Consider the following 22,891-nt stretch of genomic DNA (forward strand, 5'->3'; position numbering starts at 1 on the left):
ATCGAGTTCCATTATCCTGCATGTCCTCTTACGTGATTTGGCGAACATTAGTGAATTGCACAGCTTATAAGGAAATAACACCTCTTCTTGTGGATTATACTGGATGGCTACTGGTTACACAAGAGAAACATCTTTTATGGTCTAGATTTCTTTGATGTCGAAACAATGGAAAGAGTTCATTTTTAACATCTTCATCGTCACCGGCTTTTTTTTGGATCATATTGTTGGTAAGACTGCTATCTTCTGGGTCGTTTATTTAGTTAATGAAAAAATACTGGTTCATCTTTAAGTAAGTCCAGAACCAGGGGCATAGGGGCGAAGAGAGAATTTTGGAGTTGGAGGAATTGAAATATACAACATGTTTAAGAAAGAACCATCCCCTTAGAAAATTTAGAAAAATTGCTCATAAGTGTAGTTGTAGGTTACTAAATTTTCTTGAGAAATCATACAAACAAAGATTTTAAAGATAAAAGACCAATGTGTCAAAATATTAAAGATTTGTGTTCTTAACTTACTAGTTAAAAATGTCTCCTAGAACCACTGAAATAGATAAACAACTCAAAAAAATTTTGTAAAAGGAAATGTTTTTGGTATTTTAAAATGTAAAATAATATAATTGGTCTTAACATTATTTTATATGCAACTTATTGTTCTTGATACCAGTCTTGATCAAATAACTGCTTCTTATACACTGTTATAATTTTATTTGATAGTTGTCATATACTACAGAAAATATGCAATTGATCAATTAGAGCTGGTTCTTGGAAATTTGATCCTTAACAAGAATCAGTGACACATGGCAACATGCCTGCCACGTTGCCACGTGCTACTGATTCTATTACATACACATAGGCAATTACCAATAATATAATTTTTAATTATTTTAGCTTCAGTAGGTTTATCTTTGAACAACTGAGAACAATTCTGGCTTCCCAAACTTTTGGACAATGGCCATGACATTTTGATATTTTTGAATCATGTTCCATGGGCTATCTTCAAATGAAGATGGTAGTACAACAGTTTAACCTGCCATGAGGTTTTAAGTCGAGCTCTATTCTACACTTAGTACTGTAGCCCCTTTTAATGCTTGATAAACAGTTTTGACTGATGTCCTCCTGCTTTCTTGGTGTCCTTATGGTTTCATAAGTAGTTTACTATTACGATTTAAGTGTATGATCCTACAATAAACTGCTGAAATTTATTTTGAGTGATGATTGTGTTAGAAACTCTCATTAGTCGCTAATCTATAGCATGAAAATTGTAACATTGTAAGCTATTTTCATTTCCTTTGTCTTCTTTGGCTATTGTGAGTCATTTTTTGGACCACATCCAGGTTCTCTATAAGGAAACAAAAGAGGATATGCTGTTGGGTTGAAGTGAGGGCTCTTAACAGACAATAGTAGCGTCCACCTTGTTTACAGTGGACTATGGGCAGTCTTTTGGCGGCTCCCCCTCACTTGAATTAAAGAAAATGCAGTGATTTTCTTAGTGCTAGGTTTACGTAATCCTCTCATATCTATAGAGATATTTTCGATAAATTAATTTATGTCGTGGTTTTACTTTTGATTTTCAATTACATCTACTGCTTATTTTTAGGATTTATGTATTTAGTTTATAGTTCTGTTAACTTTGTCTATTCCGTTGTTCCTGTATATTAGTTGCAACTGAGATTTTAATGAAATATTACTGGCTCTATGAAGGTAACTTCCCATTTAGGAGTAACAAATCAGAAATATACTAGTTAGTACAATCAAAGACAGAAGGAAGTCAGAAGTACACTATTGGCTGGGAGTGCTTCCTTGTTAATAGTTGTGGTAGCGTTGTTATAACTATTGTAGTGGAGGTTCGATAATAATCTAAAAATGTCTGTCTAAAGTTGTAAGCCAGCTCTTCTGATCAGTGTTTTTTATCCATTTCTTATTTATATATTTTCAAGAAACACTAAATAAAATGTTTAAAGATAATTTATAGTTTTGTAAAATAGGCACTTAAATAAACAATCTGAAGAATCATAATAGAAATCAAAACACTAAGGTTTTATTGAAGACTCTTGGAGCAATTGGAAAATTCTTTAAATATTACTAAATGTTAATAAAAACACTACTTTTCCAAATTGTTTATTTTTTGGAAGAGGCCTTTCGAAACCAAAGGTTTCATCTTCAGGCAACTCCACAAAAAGTTTAACTCAGGTTTTTGTGGAGTTGCCTGAAGACGAAACCTTTGGTTTCGAAAGGTCTCGTCCAAAAAAATAAACAATTTGGAAAAGTAGTGTTTTTATTGACTAAGGTTTTATGATTGTGTTTATTTTGAATTATATTTATTTTGGTAATTGAATTGAAAATGGACATAATAGAATAAGGTTTGAGAGCCCTATTGATCAGTGAGGTATGCACAGTAGAGTTGGCTATTGTGTTGGGCTTCTTGCAAGGCTTCCACCTACCTATTGTGCTGACACAGTTTAGTGGGCTGCGCAATTCAGTAAGGGTTGGAGTTCTCAAATGATTCACTTAATTTGTAAAAGTAAGTATAAATAATCCCAGTGAAATGAATAAATTTAAACCTTTTTATGGCTAACAGTATTTGTTTGTTTAGAATATTTTTCTTGTGTACAAAATGTATCATAACCCTTGCAGTAGAATTCTAGGAAATATTTAACATTATATTAATTATTAGTCTTCTGTACGTTTGTATAAAAATGCATCCATTTGGAAGCAGAAAATCTGAAGTTTGAAAATTAATGTTTTTATAAATAGTAGCAATTCTATTCAATCCCTTTTAATTAAAAATTCTTCCAAATCTCCTAGTTGCAGCCATGCCTGAATTTTCGATGGGCATGTGGTCAAAATACGGCACCACAAGGAAGTTTTTAAATATATTAGTATTTGGGGCCACAATCAGGGTTATAAACTGTAATTGAAACAGTCATAGATTGATATAAGAGTTCAGTATTGTTGAAATATGTGTGGAGAGGTTTATACTTTAAATACGAGGTGGTATCAGAAAATTCCCAGACTGTACTCGCTGTTTGTTTTTGTACGCGACTGTACAAACCAGCGCACCAGTAGCCTTAACAAATACACACACAAAATTTCATGAAAATTGGTTGAGCAGTTTTGGAGTAGTGTGACCACAAATATACTGTGACACAAGGTTTTTATACATTAAATAAATAACGTTTACATATTTTTCTTGTTAATTTTAAGATAATTTTATTGTTATTTAAATAATGTTAATTAATTTTGTGTTTATCTACCTCATAGCCACATTTTTAAAATTTGATCAGCTAATTTTAAAAATATAACTATTTGAACCTAAGTTTGATTTACTTCCCTACAATTTTGAAATTTGTTGATATATACAATTAATAATTTCCTTTTCAATATTTTACTATAAAAATTCTCTTGAACCAATATAGTGATGAATGCTAAGAAGACTACAAGCAAGAAGGCTGTGAGTAACAATATTGTTGGGAACTATCACTTGTGTTGTTGCTTGACATAAAATGCTTCTTCCTGTTTTTTTTTTTTCGTTACAGTTTTATCTGCCTCGCAACCAGTTGTATGTAACTCAAGTTAGTCCTCAGACAAGGCTAGAAGCCTTTCTGCTAAAATTTTACGCTCTCATAAATATATTTGTTTTTGTGTTATAGGTTCATTTGCCTCGCAACCAGTTGTATGTAGCCCGAGTCAGTCCTAGGACAAGGCCTAGCTGACATTCTGCTACAAGTATGCTCTGAGAAAAACCTTGATCCAATAAAGTATTCTCTAAGACATCCCAGTGAGTCATTTATTTACTATTTATGTATTCTCATTTATAAAAGAATATAATGTTACAGTACTAACCTTTTTTCATTTTCACATATGTTATTAACGTATAGATTTTCTGTTTAACACTTTGACTACATAATGGAGCAATGCTTAATCTTGGCACACACACACCACATAATACCACTGTAATTTTTGGTAGCAAATTAGTGAAACCATTGGAATTGGAATTTAAACCAAAACAATTTTCTTTTGTTGTTTAAAATAAATTATGCTAGCTTTATAAGAAAAAATAGATACATACAATACGGATGTGATCGTTTGAGTTTTAGTGGTTGGAGTTTCATGTATCCATAGTTGTTTTGAAAAAATACATACATATTATTCCAACAATGTAAACAGCAATGATAATCATATGTGGCTATGCACATTACTGCCCTCTTCCTCTCCTCTTTTATTTCATTTCAATAATCTACTCATATTATTTAACGGTTTATTTATTTAATAATTCTTAGCATTCAAAACTAATGCCATACAATTTATTTTGTCAACATTTGTGTATAGCAGTGTCCTCACAGTGGAATCGCAAAAAATCTACAGACCACTTAACCTGAAAATGAATCTTATACGAATTAGCCTTAAAATTCATGTCCCAATTGTGGAGTGTTCCCTGAATTTTGTTGTTTAAAATAAATGAATTTAAACAAATAACCTGTAAACTTTTCCAGAATCCTTGAATATATAAATTCAGCTGATTAAAAACATCTAATAGGTATCAGAATTGCATCACAATTCCCTCGGTTGTTCTTGGAAATGCTGCATTTAGAATCAGCAAAAAATGCACTTAGCTCCTCTTCAAAATCAAATAAGCGTGCCAACATATTGCTTCTTGATAGTTCACATACATCGATAAGTCTGGAGATCAGGAATACAACTCTATACATGTATCTTTTTGAAAATACGTGTAATCTAACACGCTACTATTCTTTTCAAAATTCACCATTCTTATAGGGAGCTTTCACTGCGGTTGGCAAGTTTTCTGAAAATTGTTTTTGATGCTAATGTATTTAGATGATGCATTGTCTACTGTGGAGTTTTTACACATTTACATTACTAGACCTGAACTTGACCCTAGTAGTACAGTAGGAGCTCTGTCAGTAGAGAATCCAGTAAAGCCTGTTCCAAGCAGTGTCATGCCTCTCAAAGTAAATCATAAATTTTTTATTACATCTTTACCTTTCCATTTTTTCTATTTATTGGGATGTTGACAGTTTTTTCTTGATAGTGTTTTAATTCCCTAAATGACAAAGAAACAAAACAACAAATGTTCTGCATTTATTCAACATAAGTACTTTCAATTTTATTGATAAACTGAAGTTATGTAGGAGGATTCTTAATTTTCACAAATCAGGCTGGTCCTTCATATATCATTAGACATTGTACTGATTCCTGACTATTGGATTTTTTTGGCAAAGAAATATATTTTATTTTGTTAACAACTTTGACACCTAAAACTTATTAAACTACCTTGATCAAACAAGGTGTTTATTTAAAGTCTCACCAAATAAAATTTCTTTGTCTTAGTAATTAATTGGACAATTTTATTTGAAATTGAATGGCCTTTTTCCAAAGATTTTATACGCCGTTCCAACTTTTTCGAATTGAAATTTTTATCTTATAATTTTTCAGTGAAAAGTTCAGGTGATTTAACTTATGATTCTGTCATTAAATGACCATTTTAAGCTTAGCAGGTTTTAAGAGTTTTGATTACTAAGAACAGCAGCAATACATTACTTTACTGGGTTTTAATCTTCATTTATTTAAATAGCTGTAAAATCCAAACTTGATAAAAATCCACTATCTGAATTAATGTTTTAGAACCATTTTTATTGGTAAAATATACAAAAAACTTTAATAATACTCAATAACTCAATATAAATAAAAGATGAAAATATTGACTACTGAAAGTTACTGAAATTAAAAGCACCATAATAAATTTGCTATATACTAACTGAAAAAATGTTGACCATACAGAGCGCAAACAGTGGTGCTGTAGTGTAGAACGTAGCTTTAAACTTAAAGGTTTTATTTACATTAGTCCATGAGCTATCATTACAGTGATTTCATTCGTTCATGTTTTTTCCCTTCCACGTACAAGGTTGTTGAGCTTGGCTTCATATGAAAGTTTTGGAAACTGATTAGTTCCATTGTGATGAGAACACAAGCATCGTTCAAGCACGTCATCGTCGGCCCTGTCCGTGTTGTGAACATACAACCCGTCACTCGCGAGTGTGACCGTCCGAGTCGGAGGGGTTAGTTCATGTTCCTTAACTAATGCAAGATAATCCTAGAAACATGAAAACTGAATCAATAAATGTACTTTTCCCAGATGAAGTTAGGACTACATAGTCCCAATCTTAGAGTATGTTTTCAATAATCAATAAAATATTAAGTACAGAAACTATTTTGTAATTGCCAATAAACAAAAACAAAATTAATAACGTTTCAAAGAATGATTTATATTAAATACAGATTCGTAACCCTAACAATGAAATACTATACACAAAAACAAAACTGCACTATTCCATTTGTATTACCGTAACAGAAAATAATACACCTTAGGATACTTATGAAAACAATAGTCTAATTGTAAAAAATTAACCTGAGTTAAAAGTTTTTTTTTGGATTCTCTTAGGACAAGAAGCTCATAAGTTGTACTTAGTCCTATAATAAGGGCCTAAACGCTGCTTCCGGAGTTCCGAGTTACAGGATATTTAAGGATGGGTAAGGTTAGGGGGGTAGGGACCACCTGCTATCGAGATCCATAAGGAGGAAAATAGGACACTAATCTCAAAGTACATGTACCCCCTGGAAGAAGGGGAGGCCAGATCTGAACCAGCCTCTCCTGTCCAAGGCAGGCAGGGGTTGACACACCCTTGGTTGAGGCTAGCAAGAACCTCTTGATTACTTAGGGAACAAACGTCACCGAAACTGCAACAGTCATCTCCCGCAGTAGACTAGACCTATCAAATTACCCTTGCACCCCAGAATCTCAACATTTGCATTTAGTGATGTACCGCTCCTGGACATCCATTAAGGTTTTGCCCAGATTTAAGTGACACATCGGTTTTAGCTGTGCCCAGAGGAAGGTTCAAACTGGAGGGTATAAACCAACCAGAAGTGATCCCTGCTGGTTGTCCTTGCTTTGACATAGAGCTTAAAGTTAGTTTTTGACAATGGAAGATTGTGAAGGAAACACAGATTTTTCTGGATATTTTGCCGTCGTCTAAGTGTACTTTGTTTTTTTCTTACAGTATTTCACTATTTTATACGTTCAAAAGGAATCAGTTCTCAAGGATCGACATAGTCTTTTTCTTCTCTATTTGTCATATTGGGCTTTGTGGGAGGAATTTTTCTGAGTAAAAGACTGGTCTATCGATAAAAACCAGTAACTCAGTAATGATTAGATGCAGAAGACAAAAGTTTACATTTGCTTTCTTAGTATAAAAAGTAATTTAAACTAAACTTAATACATTGGGTACTAAACATCATTTCTTTAAAAAGAATTAATTGAGGCTTTCATAATTTAAATTTGCAAACCAACCGATCAGCCAACCAGTCACTTGAAATTTAGGTCCCTTTGGTTGCTAATTCTGAAAATATACTAACAAGAAAACCTAAAGTATCAAGTAGATTAGAGATTTGTAATGAACTAATGTGCCCATTCCACAATATGGTTTTAAAACGTTCATTGACAATGATGCATTAATAAAATAGGTCCACTCCTGTTCCCTCCTTTTTTTTTGTCCCCGGTTTTAATAATTAGTGTTAAGTTTTATAAAGTACCATTTGTTTAGAGTTAGTGTGCAATGGAAGTAGACACAGACACATCATTATTGTTTGTGGTTCCTTACTTATGCGTGTCTCAACACTCTGATATGATTTTGTTTATTTTCACCTAAACTGTAGTTACATATTAGGTTATTTATTCATCTAAGAAAGAGATCAGATTGCAGATTTTGAAACACACTTATTGTAACTGATTGTTTTGTATCACTGAACAATGGCAAATATCCAGAAAAAAATCCTGTTTCCTTCATTATCTGGAGCCCCAGATTAACGCTTGATCATCTAAAAAGGTTTTTTTTTTTATCCTCAGCTGTAGAAAATGACTTCACAAACTTGGTGTTTACTCGAGTTCAGGATCAAAGATATTTTCCAATCTAAATGAGTTACGGATAATCCTGAGGACTAATTTGTCTTTAAACTTATGAGGTAAAGGGCTAAGAGAGTCCGGTAATATCAGTGTAACATTCTGTATGTACTTTCATTTTGTGAGTCAAGTATGAGTATTGCTTATCTGAATTATTCATATTTAATTGCCCTAATACATACCTTAAGAAATATAGAAAAAATGTTTATGTTTCAAGTCAAGTCAAAATATCTTTATTACATTAATCTTCAAGATAAGTACAGTATAGGTACATGTTTCTGAAAAATATGAACAAGCAATGAAAAACATAAAGTATACTTGTATTAAAGAGTGGTCTGAGGTAGATAAGGTGTCTAAAACATGTAAGACAGATGAGTCGTATATTCAGTAGAAAATTGTAAGCTCTCTAAATCTCATATATTTAATCCATTTAAAATATATTGATAAAATTTTATGTACGATGTGTGTCTTAACTTGAAAGTTTGGATTTCAAAATGTTCAAATTTAAAAAACTGTGACATAATAATACAGGTTTATAAATCTCTCTAAAAAAAGTGTTCTAATTTTTCAAAAATTACAGAACAAAATATAAAAAAATTCAGAATTTTAACAATAAAACGCTATATTTTATACAATCCTTTCAAAACACATAAAAACAATAGTAGCCCACAAACCAGCAAATTATTCTGCAATAAATTTACTTACAAGAAATAAATTACCTTGCTTTTATTTTTACAACTCAAACATCTACAGGGTGATTCATGAAGTTCTCCCCCCACTTCTACAGCACATTGTACAAGTAAAAATAATGAAAAAATGTTATATCAAACATAGGTCCGAAAAAGCTTCGTTAGCGAGTTACAGCTAGCGAAAGATTTCGCCTGAATTCCTGGGTAAAGAGTAAAATAAAGCCATACTCCAAACTTTTGGAAAGGTTAATTAAGTAAGAAATATCGTGAGATTCCTTATGAATTTTTTACTCTGATAAAGCTAATAAAAATAGGTTTCAGAACTTCGACCTGTAGTAGTTTTTTGAGGGGATTCAGGGTTAAATGCAAAAAATTGGGGCACGAAACAATGTTTTTTTAAGTTTGATGTACAATAACTTTGTTAAATTGGTTTTTTTTTTTTTATTAAATACATAAAAATCAACAAACATTAATTGTAGAGAATTTAATGCTGCTTTCCCTGAGAGAAATTGATATAATCAAAGTCTAAAATAAAACAGGAAATAATACCAAAAAAATCGATTTTTATTCAGTTATTAAATACATTACGTTAGTTTTAAAGCAAAATTAATCAGCTTGGGCCAACCTTACGCACCGTGGTTTTATAATAGATGGCTCCATTCAACGAAAATGAGGCCATCATTATCAATACATTTGCAGCACGTTTGTGTATTGCTTTTGTTGCGTTTCTTAATTTTTCAGGACCTTCCCTTTTCCTGCAACAGCCGAATCATAATGCCTTGTTGAACGGGCAATTATATTCATCAAGGAGAATTCACTTTTGTTCTTGTATACAATGTCTTTCATAAATAATCCATCCCCAAGGATGCTATAATCCAATGGAGATAGATCTGGTGATCTTGGTGGCCAAGGGGTGAGGCCCTCCACGACCAATCCAGTGTCGCAGTGGGAAATTGAGATGACTTAAGTAAGCAGAAACGGCACGTGAAAAGTGGGGAGGTGCTCCGTCATGCTGGAAGTACAAATTTTGTCTGAGAGTGTAAAGGAACATTCTCTAACAGCTTGAGGCAACTCTTCTTGAAGGAAATGCAAATAGATACACTCAGCATTTAGGCGTCCAGTAATATGAAAGGGTTCCAATCAGCCGATTGTGCAAAAGGCCACACCAGACATTGTACGCTAAATCGGTGTTGAAAGTTCTGTTCCACTACCTCATGTGGATTTTCTTCTGCCCATGATGTGTTCATTGTGCAAGTTATTGACACCATCCCGTTGTGAATTGTGCCTCATCCGTCAAATAAAATACACTTGTAGAAGTTGATTATTAATATTCAAAAAAGTTGCAAAACTCCAAGCGAAGCGGACCATCCTTCAACCTAGCTGTAGATGGTTGAACCTTTTGTTTATTAAATGGATAAAAATTTTGTTTCGATTAAGTGTACCTCCACCCACCGTATTTGACTGGCGAAAACTCCTATCCGCCTAGAAATACGTTCGTGTACTTACACCTGGACTGCGATTGAACAGCATTAATAACAATATCATCATCAAGTTGGACTTTATAGCTCGTAATCATAATATGGTTTCTAGTACTTGGTAGTGATCCTGTTTTCCCGAAGAGTTCGAAAAAGTTCCTGAAATTGTTTTTTGGTATCTGGGAAATCCTCCTATTAGGGTAACGTTGGGTTCATATTCTTCTACAGCAGCTCATAGCATTACTCATTACAGTAAAACCCAAAATAAAAACCATATCAGCGTATTCCTCTGATGTAAATAAGTAAGGGCATTTTTTCGCTGAATAACAATCGCGAATTATAACTCACAGAAAAATTGCATTTAATAACACGATTCACAGAACCCGAACTCCTGCAGTAGCTTGCAAAACACCAACTAATACACAGTTCTAACGTAACAGTACAGAATACCATTGTTGATCAGCTGTTTATTCGTGCGTTTACCAACTTAGATAATTAATACAAAAACAGAAGGTCGTAAACAATTTTATGCTCTTATTCCGATGAGTTATAAAACAATAATGAGAAAATGTTTTTGCTTAATTTATTTACTTCGAACATTTGATGTAAATTTTTATTAAAAAAAAAAAATACAACGTAATAAAACGCTGATATTTTTATTTACAAACAAATTTCAATTTAACAGTTAATCTTGTTTTCTCAATTTATCATCTCATCATTAGGGAAAAAAACATTTTGTTTTTGTTTTATTTTAACTAAATACCGTTTAAAAAATGACGGTAAAAAAATTTCTTTACAGCTAGTAATGTATTATACTGAATAAAATCGATTTTTTTGGTACTTATTGCCTGTTTTATTTTAGACTTTGATTATATCAATTGTTTCTCAGTTTTAAATTCTCCTACAATTAATGTTTGTTGATTTTATGTATTTATTACCAATTTAACAAAGTTATTGTACATCTATAACTTAAAAAAATACTAAGGTGTTTCAAAACGTGCCCCAATTTTTTTGCATTTAACCTCTGAATCCCTCATAAAAACTACATACAGGTACAGTTCTGAAACTCTATTTTATGGTTAGCTTTATCAGGATTTCATAAAAATTCATAAGAATCCACGATAATTTTCTTACTTAATTAACATTTCACAAAAGTTGAGTATAGGCTTTATTTTACATCTTTACCCAGGATAATTTCAGGCGAAATTCTTTCGCTAGCTGTAACTCGCTAACGAAGCATTTTCGGACCTATGTTTATATAACATTTTTTTCATTATTTTTTACTAGTAAAACCACAATTGTGCTGTAGAAGAAAAAAAAAAAAACTGGTGGGTGTACTTCATGAATCACCCTGTAATTTTTACCAAAAATATTTTACTACTAAAACAATGTAAATGAAAGGATATGTCATGTGGTATCTCATTTTAAAAGTCTTCGAAAGATAGGTTCCTTATTTTACATTTAAACCTTGTGTCCTATCTGATCTCATACAGTTTTTTGCACGAGAGCTATAAATATGTACTTCAATGTTGAAAATTAAAAAATGTGTCCAGCATTATTGCTATCCATAATCACCATACAGTTGTTTAAAAAGTTAATATGTGTGATAATGAACAATGCTGTTTAGACTTATAGATTAAATAATATTTGTTAAAAATATTTTTCATAAAATATTTAATTCAAAATGGTGGATCAAAATTACACAAACGACTTTAACAAAAATTTCTCCATAAATTAGGCTTATGATCTAAAAAAGTATTTTTGGAAACTTCAATTGGGCTGTTCTAAAAAAAATAATCTGACATCATTGCTTAAGTTAAACCATGTTTTCTAAACTAAATGTATCGTTATTATTTGTATCATAATTAGAAGGAGAAGAAAATTACAAAAGTTTCTATGAATTTTTTTTTCCATTTGGACTCTAATTAAATGTATAATTAGTAAATAGTTAGAGTTGTATTGGCAAATTTTTCTTACCTTGCTGTTTTATGTAATGTAACCTCTTTTTTGAAAGTAACTGTGATATCAGTAGACACAATATGGCATATTTGGAGCAAGAAAATCTAGTTGGTGATTGAGGAAAGTCAATTACAAAAAACTGGTGATTGAGGAAAGTCAATTACAAAAAACTGTGGTTCCCCAACAAATGATGTGAGGTATTTTGACGGAAAAATAATTAGCCTCCAGTTTTTATATTTGAACATTTTCAGATTCAACCCTGAGACCACCTATTTCGGGTACACCACACTAAATAAAATCTGGTGTGACTTATTTAAATAGATTTCCTGTTGATGATTTGAGCAACAAGGTAGTTATATATTGTGAGGTTTCGTTTTTTAAAAGTTTCAATAATTCGTTCTGTTGTATGGCTAGGACGAATCCTCATCCTGTTTGTGTACTTAAATAAGTATAAATATAAATGTCTGTATTATAGTGATTTCTTATTCTTTTAGACGTAATAAGTGAAATTGCCAAAATTCTCTCAAAACATACGGCATGAGAGTGATTGCAATGTATGAAATCTGCTTAACACTTGTACTGTTTTGAAATTGAGCTGAAAAGTTTAGATATTGGATGCAAGTTTGTTTGGATAAAATTTAAGTTGGACCTTTTATAAATATTTAGTAATCGATAAACAAGCAATAGTTTTAAAATAATTAATTCCAAATTAAGAAAATCATTTAATAATAAGTTATGACTTTAAAAAAGTTTTTATTTAAAACATAGTTTCTGGATAAAATATACTATAAAAGATAAAATGTTTATATAGCAAGTGATTTTTCTACATCAAAATATAATAATTTTTACATTCAATCAGGATACATTGCCTGTCCCAGTATAGTTACAGGTAAAAAATACAACCAAATTTATTGTTTGAATATTACTTATACTATATACTTATACTTATACCCAGGTTGTGTTTGAAAGGGTTTCTTAGCCCCTAACTATATGTTTTCACATGGTAAAATAAAGACATCTTTATTTTTACTTTTTATACAATACTTTAAATATACTAAAAAGTGTAGTATTGTATTGTATTATTTTTTTTATTTATAAATAGAATCTTTGGAAGTCTTTATGCTGGCATAATAGGTAGAAAAAAAATTAGTTTGTGTTACCTGTAAGGGATTTATTTCTCAATACATCTTAATATTATTAACACAAATTAATATCTACAATTTCTTAACCCTTTGGTGGCGAACATTCGATTTAGAAGTTGGTAAGAGGACCCAAGTTGTAGCAGAAAGGTTAAATTCTGGTATGCCAGTAGTTACATTTACATTTATTTAGTAACATATTTAGATTAAATGTTGACAAAAACTGTAGGTGGATAACCAAAGTATGGAAAATGATCTTGAGGTTTTTAAATAATATAATACTTGACCGCACTTCTTTTTATTCATGTCATCATTGCAATGCCAGCGTGTCTGCTGGTTTCTGGTCAGCAGTAAAAAGACATATATAAATTTATTTAGATTAGTTGTATATAAATATACTATCTATAAAATGTAGTATATTGTTTTATATATATTTGGTATTGATTTGTTTTTGTATTTGTAAGGATTTTGTATCTTGAATTTTTTCCCATAGGTATTATAAACAAGTAATCACATACAAGCAACATTTTTTACATGCCAATGGAATATATTTTGATTCTGGTAGCTATTAATAGAAAGCAGAGGATAGATGACTTGTAGTTTTAAAAATATAATCAGTTCCCACATATAATGCTGATAATTACACTTTTGAAAAGCTTTCTTGTAATGATTAATTTAATTGATCTTATATCATGTTTTGCAAGCTATTTAGGAAAAGTAAGAATTTAATAAGGACAGATTAAGTTTAGTTTATAAAATATATACAAGTTAGAATATAAATTTAAGCAACAAAACCAACTAATACATTTTCCAAAATCATAGTCTAATTCTTTAAAATCCTCTATATTGGTGTAGTAATAAATTTCAAAATCGTTCTTGGAAAGGACCCTCTGATGCCCCACTTAGTTAGGAGAGAGAGTTTCACACAACCCAGACTCTCTTTCTCTGTATGCCAAGCCCCCACCCTAAAAGGTACCCTTAATCCATCAAATAAAAGATAATTTAATAGTAAAAAGTAACAAATAGCTGATACCTTTAACTGTGATATGTTTGTTACACCCAGCTTTTGCAAGCGTACAATTAAAGTGGTCGTTCTCGCTTATGCATTGACGGAGTTTGTTGAGCATAAAAACTGTACTGCTGGAATTTTTATAAAAAATAAAAATAGTTAACATCATTTCATAATTTTTTTATAATTTATGAAAAACAGCTGATAGGCCTACCTCTCAACTGATCAAATCTTTGTTGTTCCCGGCTTTGTTGTTATACAAGCATACTTATAAAGTGATCGTGCTCGCTTATGCATTGGCAGATTTTATTGTAAAAGGTACCATTGGAATTGTTATAAAAATACTAAATAGTTGATATCTTGTGCAATTTTTATAACTATACTGGTTGTTTTTGTTATTTACTTTAAACGCTTTCAACAGGTGCCATTTTGTTAATATTAAAGAAAATCACCCCATTATCTTTTTTTCTTTTTATTCTTTTATATTTGGATGTGCTGAATAGTGTATGCTAATGTTACTTCTATTAACATAGTTAGATCAATCAACAAGATAAGATCAAAAGGTGTTAAGTTTAGAGATTAATACATTTTATACACAAAAACTTTTACAGATGGTAAAAAATCTGTTTGTTGCATTTGTTCTATCTCGAAGTTACAAACCAAGCTTAAAACAACTATTCGTTGTATGATATGCTAACTCCTTGAATTTTATGCTTTCATTTTTTTTGGGGGGATTTTAAGTTATTAATTTCTGAGGAGCTTTCTTTACAATTTTGGCAAATGGATATAGGTAAACTAATAAGGAGGTCTCTGAAACAGCTTCTACCACTTTCCCATCCAGGATAGAAAACATTAAAGTACGATTGACAGTTACATAAAAATTAATAATGTTAGTAATTGTGTACATTAGCAGTGAAATTTGGTGTATTTAATTTATAACTTCTTTTTTCATTAATTTAGATTTTTCTTATTCGAGTTTAAATTCAAGTCATCCAAAATTTGATGAGCCATCACAACACCATTTGTGGGACAAACATATTATAAAAAAGCATTAGTTTGTGAGGCAGTGAGAAAAATCTTTCAATGATATGGTCAAGCACCGATTTTAAAGGCATTCTAGCAACGTTTCATAAATTTCAGTACTATGTGGATAACATTTTTCTTTTAAAACTTCTTCATAGGTGAATGTTAGTTCCTATTTCATCAAATGAATTTAAGAGCAACTGTTATCATCCTTTGATGGACCTGCACTAAATTTATTTTTAAACAAAATTCCCTTTCTTTTTATTGTTATGTGTGCGCATTACTCAACACACTCCGAAAGGTTTACTCAGCCTACCGACACGCTATGATTGCTCTTGCTGTAAAATACTTGATAAATGTATTTTCAAATAAATTTTGATTCTTATGTAAATACGAGCTCTTATTTCAACTCGCTTTATGCCATGTTCTTTTAAATTGACAAAGAAATATTCGACTGAGATACCAGGATATAACGTCTTTGTGCTTTAGGGTTAGTCTTTGCATGACTGGATTTACAGCATACATTTGTTCAAATCATGTTCATATTCTAAAACTTCACAAATTAAATAACTCGCTGTAAGAACACTGAAGATTTGTCATTATTTTCTATTATAACTAACTACAGACTTAAGTGAACAAGATAACTAAAGAAATTTAAGTGAAAAATCCAGTCACATTAATTTATTGTAATCGATCTTTGTATGGTGACATTTCCGAAAAAAATTATGTCTAGTGGTATAAAGATCCACCAAGGGCACAGGGTAATGCAGCTGGAATTTTCTGTTTTTATTTGCACATATCCTAATGAATATTGTTACTGTAGGCTCACTTTGGCGAATGTTGGTGCAAGGAAGGTAGTTTTAAAATCGTAATACTATATATTATTGTCATGTATGTGAAATTAATTATTAATCTTCAAAGCAAGTATAAAATAAATGTGGCAACATTGCTCTATCCAACACAAAGTATTGACGTTCTAAGCAGACGAGTATTACTGTCGCATAACTGAATTTGTGGTTACATAAAGCCTCAAACCTGAATCATTGCATTTAAAACACTTGAAATGTTTTGTTTGTGTGTCATTTAGATAAGAGATAAAGAAAATTGAAAAATTTAGGTGACTAAGATAATGGTGGTTTTTGCCACACGCAGACCACATGCAGATGTCTGCAGATTCGAATGTCGATTCCTGATGATTGATTTCCTGAATCCCAATCTTTGTTGAAGATTTGATATTCGGGTTTCAGCTTTGACACATCAATATCTAAAAGCTTACAGAGGCTTTCTAATGTGTTCTTTAGTGTATTTCACATCTCACCATATCAGGCTTTGTTGTTATTATGTGGTGAAGGTGGATGGTGTGGGGGGGGGGGGGCTGGTAAGGCACACAGTTTATTTCTCTATCAAGTCTTAATTCAATAAATTAATTCTGGCATTTTTTCAGAAGGCTTAATTTTCTTTTATTGTTTTACATGTATTTGTTTTCTCTGATTTTGTATTTCATTTTTGAACCCAATTTAGTTTTTAAATAGTTTTTATTATTAAAAAAAATATCCTAACATAGTATAAATAACTAAAGTTTATTCAAGATTTGGTTTTAAATTGATATCTATTATATTTTAAAAGTAATGTCTATTTAAATTAGATGGGAATGCATCAATCTTGAAACTTGAATTATTAGATTAGTTTTAATAAGATAATTATTCAATTGAATAACGTAAATTATTGTAGTTTATAAAGTCTACTGTGATAATAGGCAGTAGGTGAAATGATCAAGGACTGAAATTTAATTAAAGAATGTCATCATGGAGATAACAGTGTTATTCAGTTTAATCTAAGAATGGTGAAATTTTAGAGATAAGTGGCGGTAATCCAGAGTGGAACTTTAAGTGTTGATTGTTAGTTGGCTCATGTGCGTGTTTCTGTCCTCAAAGTATTCTGTTGGTCTTTTTATTAACTCATTTAAATCTTTAATTGTCTAGAGATATTGAGTATAATAACCAAAACTAGTCCAAGGTAAATTCAACAGATATTCGACAAACATGTTTCAAATTATAGATTTATTGATACAATAATAACAAACTTTTGTATATAGCAATAATTAATTAATATCAGTAATTAACAGCCATTTTTGCAATGTTAATTTGTTAAGAATCTGTATGAATATTGTCATTTATAACTGTGGAAGTTGTGCAGACATTTGCGTTCTGGGTGATCCTCTGTTCTTTCTGCTATGAAAAAATTACCCAGGATTTTGTAAGGCAATTAAAAAAAATGTTAATGATAAAAATAATTCTGATGATAAATCATAACAATACGTTTTTATAAGTGTAGAATAAGAGATAATGAGATATATTACAATAATTGTATATAGGAATCACTTATAGCTAAATAAAATTTACTAAGTAATAATATAAGTTAATGTAAGAAATACATAATTATGTTAATTTTAATTTCTAGGTCAAATGGTCTCAAACTATTTAACAGTGTGAGCTACTTATAAATGTGTTACATATAAAAGTTTTATTTACTAATTTTTGTTTAATTACAGGTAATTTGGACCAAGTTCTTGCGTTGTCCTGTACTCTTGGAGATTACAAACTTCAAGAGGTAACTCTAGTCTGTAACCGAAGTCATCCTGTGGAAGTGTCAAGTGTTGACATAATGTCACTGCAGAGGGACGCTACCAACCCAGCTTACAGGAGTACCCTGGTAAGAGATAAGTCACTGCTCAGTTAACCTGCAATAAAATAGCAATTGCCATATAAGTAATTCTAGTTTCTTACCGAAGTCTTGCTGTGGAAGTGTCAAGTGTTGACATAATGTCACTACAGAGGGATACTACTAACCCAGCCTACAGGATTACCTTGGAGAGATAAGTCACTGCTAAATAACCTGCAATAAAATAGCAATTGTCTTACCTTATTCAAGGTCTTTTATCATCTCATGTTCAAAACTCTCATGTGGTTCTAAACATTCTGCTATATTTGTTATTTGCTGATTTATAATTTAAGAGTTTTCTGTTTTCCACTGACCAACAATATAAAACATTATAGTTGTTAACTCATTTGATTGACATTGTTTAAGTGTAATATTTATAATATTATTTTGAAACTGTGATGTTAAAACAATGGGTCCAGTATTACTACTTCATAATTTATAGGAAGAAAAGCGTAGAATAGAAGTTTGTTTAGAATATATGGACATCTTATTTAAAGCTACAAACGGACATAACGTATTAATTGCATTGAACACATATTGTTACTATTTTACTATGTCTCAGTACACATCTCGTACCATAAATGAAAATGTCAACTTATAGTATAGATAGAGAGTTATAATAGTTAAGAATTGATTGCAAAGGATGTACTACTATTTTTTTTTGTCCTAAAGTTGGTACAAATATTATGGTAAAATGAAAGTGTTGACAATATGCATTATAGATAGCTTAGAGAGATAGCATAGATTAATAATTAATTGCAAATATGTACTATTTTGTCTGTACTAAAGTCACTACAAACTCTTGTACCACAATGAAAATGTTAACAACATACATTATTTAAGAAATAATTGAGAAGAATGTACTACTATTTTGATTAAATTCGGTACATGTAATCAAAATAGTTCAAAGACATCTTGAACTTTAGCGAAGGATTTAATTTCGATTCCATGCCTGAAAAGTATATTTCTGAAGAAACATTGGTAATGTTTGTTGATTTTATTACAAGCAGTAATTTTCATTGTAAATAAAGAGGAAAAAAATTATATTTACTTAAAAAGATTGGAATCTTTAAAAGCTGATAGCTAAAAAAGACCTATGACAACATTGCTTACTTGGTCTATCATGCAGGACAATTATGGAGTTGTTCATGAAAACTATATCTGCAATAATGTAATCAGATTTGTTGAAAGATGATTCTATGAGAATGAAAAACAATTGAACTACTAATCTATGTTCTATTTTGGGAAATTGCAAAGGTTTGATTGAAATAAAGGACATACTTTTGGATGTCAAACACATAACTCCTACTCCTATTCAAATAAAATAACTCCTATTTTTGTAAAATGTGTTTCATTATGGTAAAATAAATGAGTATTGGTAAATAATTATTTTAAAGTAATCTATTTTTTTACATCTACAAATTTGATACCTATTAAAAATATTAAATAATTGAATGGTTGTATTCTATTCATCCACCCAATTGGTTTTCTTATTAGTGAAAAAATTAATGTAGAATGAATTATTATCAACTGAAAAATTGCATTAATTTTATATATAGTTAATGTCAGCACTATTACAATGTTAAATTTTTCCCAAGTTAAGATTTGCATAGTGTTAAAATTTGTAATGGCTCTCAACTATATATGTTTTGTTATAAAATACTCTGTAATATTCTGTAGACAAATCATATTCATTTGTTATTGAAAAATTAACTCCATGTTGATATCAGTCATGTTTGTGGATTAAAATCTAAAGCCGTATCATCAATCACTTGAAGTGCTGATTATATACCGTGTTTCTTTTCAGTGCGAGGGCAGTGTGAGCAGTGGCAGCCTGGAGGGCCGGAGTCTGTCCCCTGTTCCTTCCGACGGTTCGTCTGCCTCTCCACCCCCCTCTTCCTCCTAGTCGTCCAGTCAGGAAACGTCGTCCTGCACCAAAACCTCCAACTTTAAATAAAAAAGTGGTGAGCTCACAGTTTTAGTGACAACTTTCCCTCATTGAATATTATTGTAAAGTACAGCTAGTTTTTTAAAACCAATGTTTGTGAATAAGATAGTTCTTAAATAGTATTACTTCTTCTGGAAGAAACCAGTTTTTGACTCAGTAGAGTACTAGTTAATATTCACGGTATATAGTATTTGTTTTGGAATTGGATATTTATGCATTTCCATTTAGCTTGATTTTACTGCATAGAAATTGTTGTACATGTGTTATGTGCCATTGAAGATCTAGTTTCAAAATAAATTAACCCTTTGAGTGTTGTCTTGTAATAATATATTATTGTAAAGATAGCAGTAAAAAACAACAACAACAACAAAAAACTGGAAATGTATTGTTTCAAATTTATTTACAATACCATTGATTTTTATAGTAAATTTGAGTATTAAGGTAAATAAATTGGTTTCTGATATTTTATATAGTTTTCATATCATTGTATTTGTTTTTCATTGTTTACTATGAACATACTGATAAACATAACTAGTTCTTTAGGTCATAGCATCAGCAGATATACTATGCAGTTCACATCAGTAAATGTATAAACGTACAGCGGTTCTTTTGTGTTTTCGTTCATTGTTGTTAATTTAGTTTATTGTTATGAGTGTTGTTTTTATAAAATCTTATATTTCTTATGTTTTCTTTTCTACTGAAATTGTCAAGTTGAGAAGTATTTCACCAGTTATTGACAGTGATTTGTAAAATTCTGTTTTTATATCTATGTAATTTATGGTAGATAAAATTGAATTAATAATGAGCAGTATACAAGAATTTATTTATCTTATTCTTATTCAGGATTGGAAAGAAACATAAAATTTAGCAAGCTTTACTTTGTAATTATGTGGATGGGCCTATTAATGTTGTCAATGTTTGATAAAATGAAAATATTTAACTTGTATGGTAAAATGATTAATAATTATTTTTTTTCAAACTTTCAGGATAGCAATTAATTTATCTTTCAATAAATATATAGCAGTTTTTATTTTAAAATACAAGGTATGTTTTAAGAATAAAAATTAAACTAATAAAAATGTTCAAAATTGAATAGCAGACAAGGCTTATTGAAAAATTACTTCTGTGTGTTTCGAACTTATTCTTATGGTGTATACTTTGTGTAACAAGATAAAAAACAATTATGTGTTTTTATGACCCGTTTTAATTTAAGTTTTGTTAAACTATTGGTACCTATTTTTGTTCTGGCACTCTTAAAAGTATATGCGGGAAGGTCTGGCACTTTTCAGTTTCAAACTGTAAAATCTTCTGGCATTGAGAGTTATAAATAAACAAGAACAAGGTTTAGTATTCCCAACACAGCAAAAAATAGTTGTCAAAAACTTATCTATAGAGTGGAAACTTACATCAATAGTGATAAACAGCTTGTATGTTTTAGTTATGTTCCCACGCTTGTCATTAAGTATACATTTGAAAAATATTTAATATAATAATATACATTTTTTTCAGAATGATGAAAAACTACAAAATGGAGTTCAGCCATCTACAGTGATCTATCACTCACGCAACAGTTCAGATTCCAGTGGATATCATGAGGCATCGGTTCTCAGTGAAAGCCCACAAAACAATAGGTGAACATTTCAATACTTGCCTTTAATAACACAAACCTTTCTACAATGGTAATAAACATATTAAAAAAAGGAATACGTTTTAGAATTAGTGTGCATTAACATAATTATTATAAGAACTATTTAATAATTTGTATCTAGGTTAGGTTAGGTGTTAACTTTTGATACAGTTACACACTAAATAAAATATGTATTAATGAATTATGAATATATTACTCAAACCGTATTCAAATAGCTTTTGTAAGAAAAGGGATCCTGTTAGAGCTGCCTCGTTTGACACCTAGAAGCATTGGTTCTCTTGTAAATGTTAATACAATGAATTTTACATTGGTTCCATGAAACCATTCTTTGAATCTAAATATCTTATATGCTCTAAAGTGAAAAATGGCAACTCCATAATAATTATTATACTTCAGCACACAGAATGTAACTTATCCGGGAATGTTTGAGCTAATCATTAAATTTCCCTTCCAACTCATTCGATATTTCTTCTTGTGATATTTTTCTCCCCCCCCCCCCCAAAGTTTGATAACAACTGAAAGGAGATAGATTTAAAGATGCTGCAAAGATTAAAATAAACCGAGAAACAAATGTTGTAGTTTAAAATTTATATTGACTTTCTAAGCATGCTTTGAGCAATAGAAAGGATACTGGGAGACATGTGGCATAAAAGTCAGTTAATCTTGAGGACTATATAAGTCAAATCATTAACTTGCAACAATTCCTATCCAGTTCATTTTTTTTAATAATTTATAAATATTATATTGCATTACATAGTTTTTTTTTTAATTTAAAAAGTTAAATTGAGTTTATTTATAAGGAATATGGTTGAGATTCATCCAGTTCTGTTAAGGTTTGGTTTATTTGTTTTGGTAATTTCAGAAGAGTTGTTATATAAGATTCCAGATTAACACATGTGTTGTAGTGTTGCTGAGTCTCTGTCAAGACACAAGATGGAAAGTGTCTCAGAAGCTGACCCGCCTACAACTCTGTCCCAGTCCATGACTGACATGACAGCAATAGAGCCATCCCTTCGACAGGCTACCTCATACAACTCTATTACTTCCCTAAGTTCAGTCCCAGGTACACTTGTGATAATCTTTTTGATTTATGACAATTTATTCATTTTATTTTATCTTCAGTTTTGATATATTTGCACAATTCTCTTCCATTTGTCATTGGATGGACGGATTGGCTTTCTTTTTGTTTGCTTTATTCGCTCTATATGATGACATTCATTTCCATATGTCTTTGTTTATTTTTCTTCTTACATGTTTTCAATAGAATGTTTTCAGTTAGAATGAATGTTTTATATTTTAAATT

The 22,891-nt window shown here is 30.7% G+C and overlaps 1 protein-coding gene across 1 annotated transcript in view; it reads left to right on the plus strand.

Annotated features, from left to right (window-relative positions):
- Positions 1 to 22,891, plus strand: part of LOC124361254 — a 99,786-nt gene that overhangs the window by 45,691 nt on the left and 31,204 nt on the right. Inside the window, 7 exon segments of the mRNA XM_046815299.1 lie at positions 3,650 to 3,703; positions 3,705 to 3,777; positions 17,823 to 17,983; positions 19,800 to 19,870; positions 19,872 to 19,956; positions 21,480 to 21,571; positions 22,494 to 22,651. Coding sequence (XP_046671255.1) covers positions 3,650 to 3,703; positions 3,705 to 3,777; positions 17,823 to 17,983; positions 19,800 to 19,870; positions 19,872 to 19,956; positions 21,480 to 21,571; positions 22,494 to 22,651 — 694 coding nt within the window.

Source organism: Homalodisca vitripennis, chromosome 4 (assembly GCF_021130785.1).
Source record: "Homalodisca vitripennis isolate AUS2020 chromosome 4, UT_GWSS_2.1, whole genome shotgun sequence".
NCBI lineage: Eukaryota > Metazoa > Arthropoda > Insecta > Hemiptera > Cicadellidae > Homalodisca > Homalodisca vitripennis.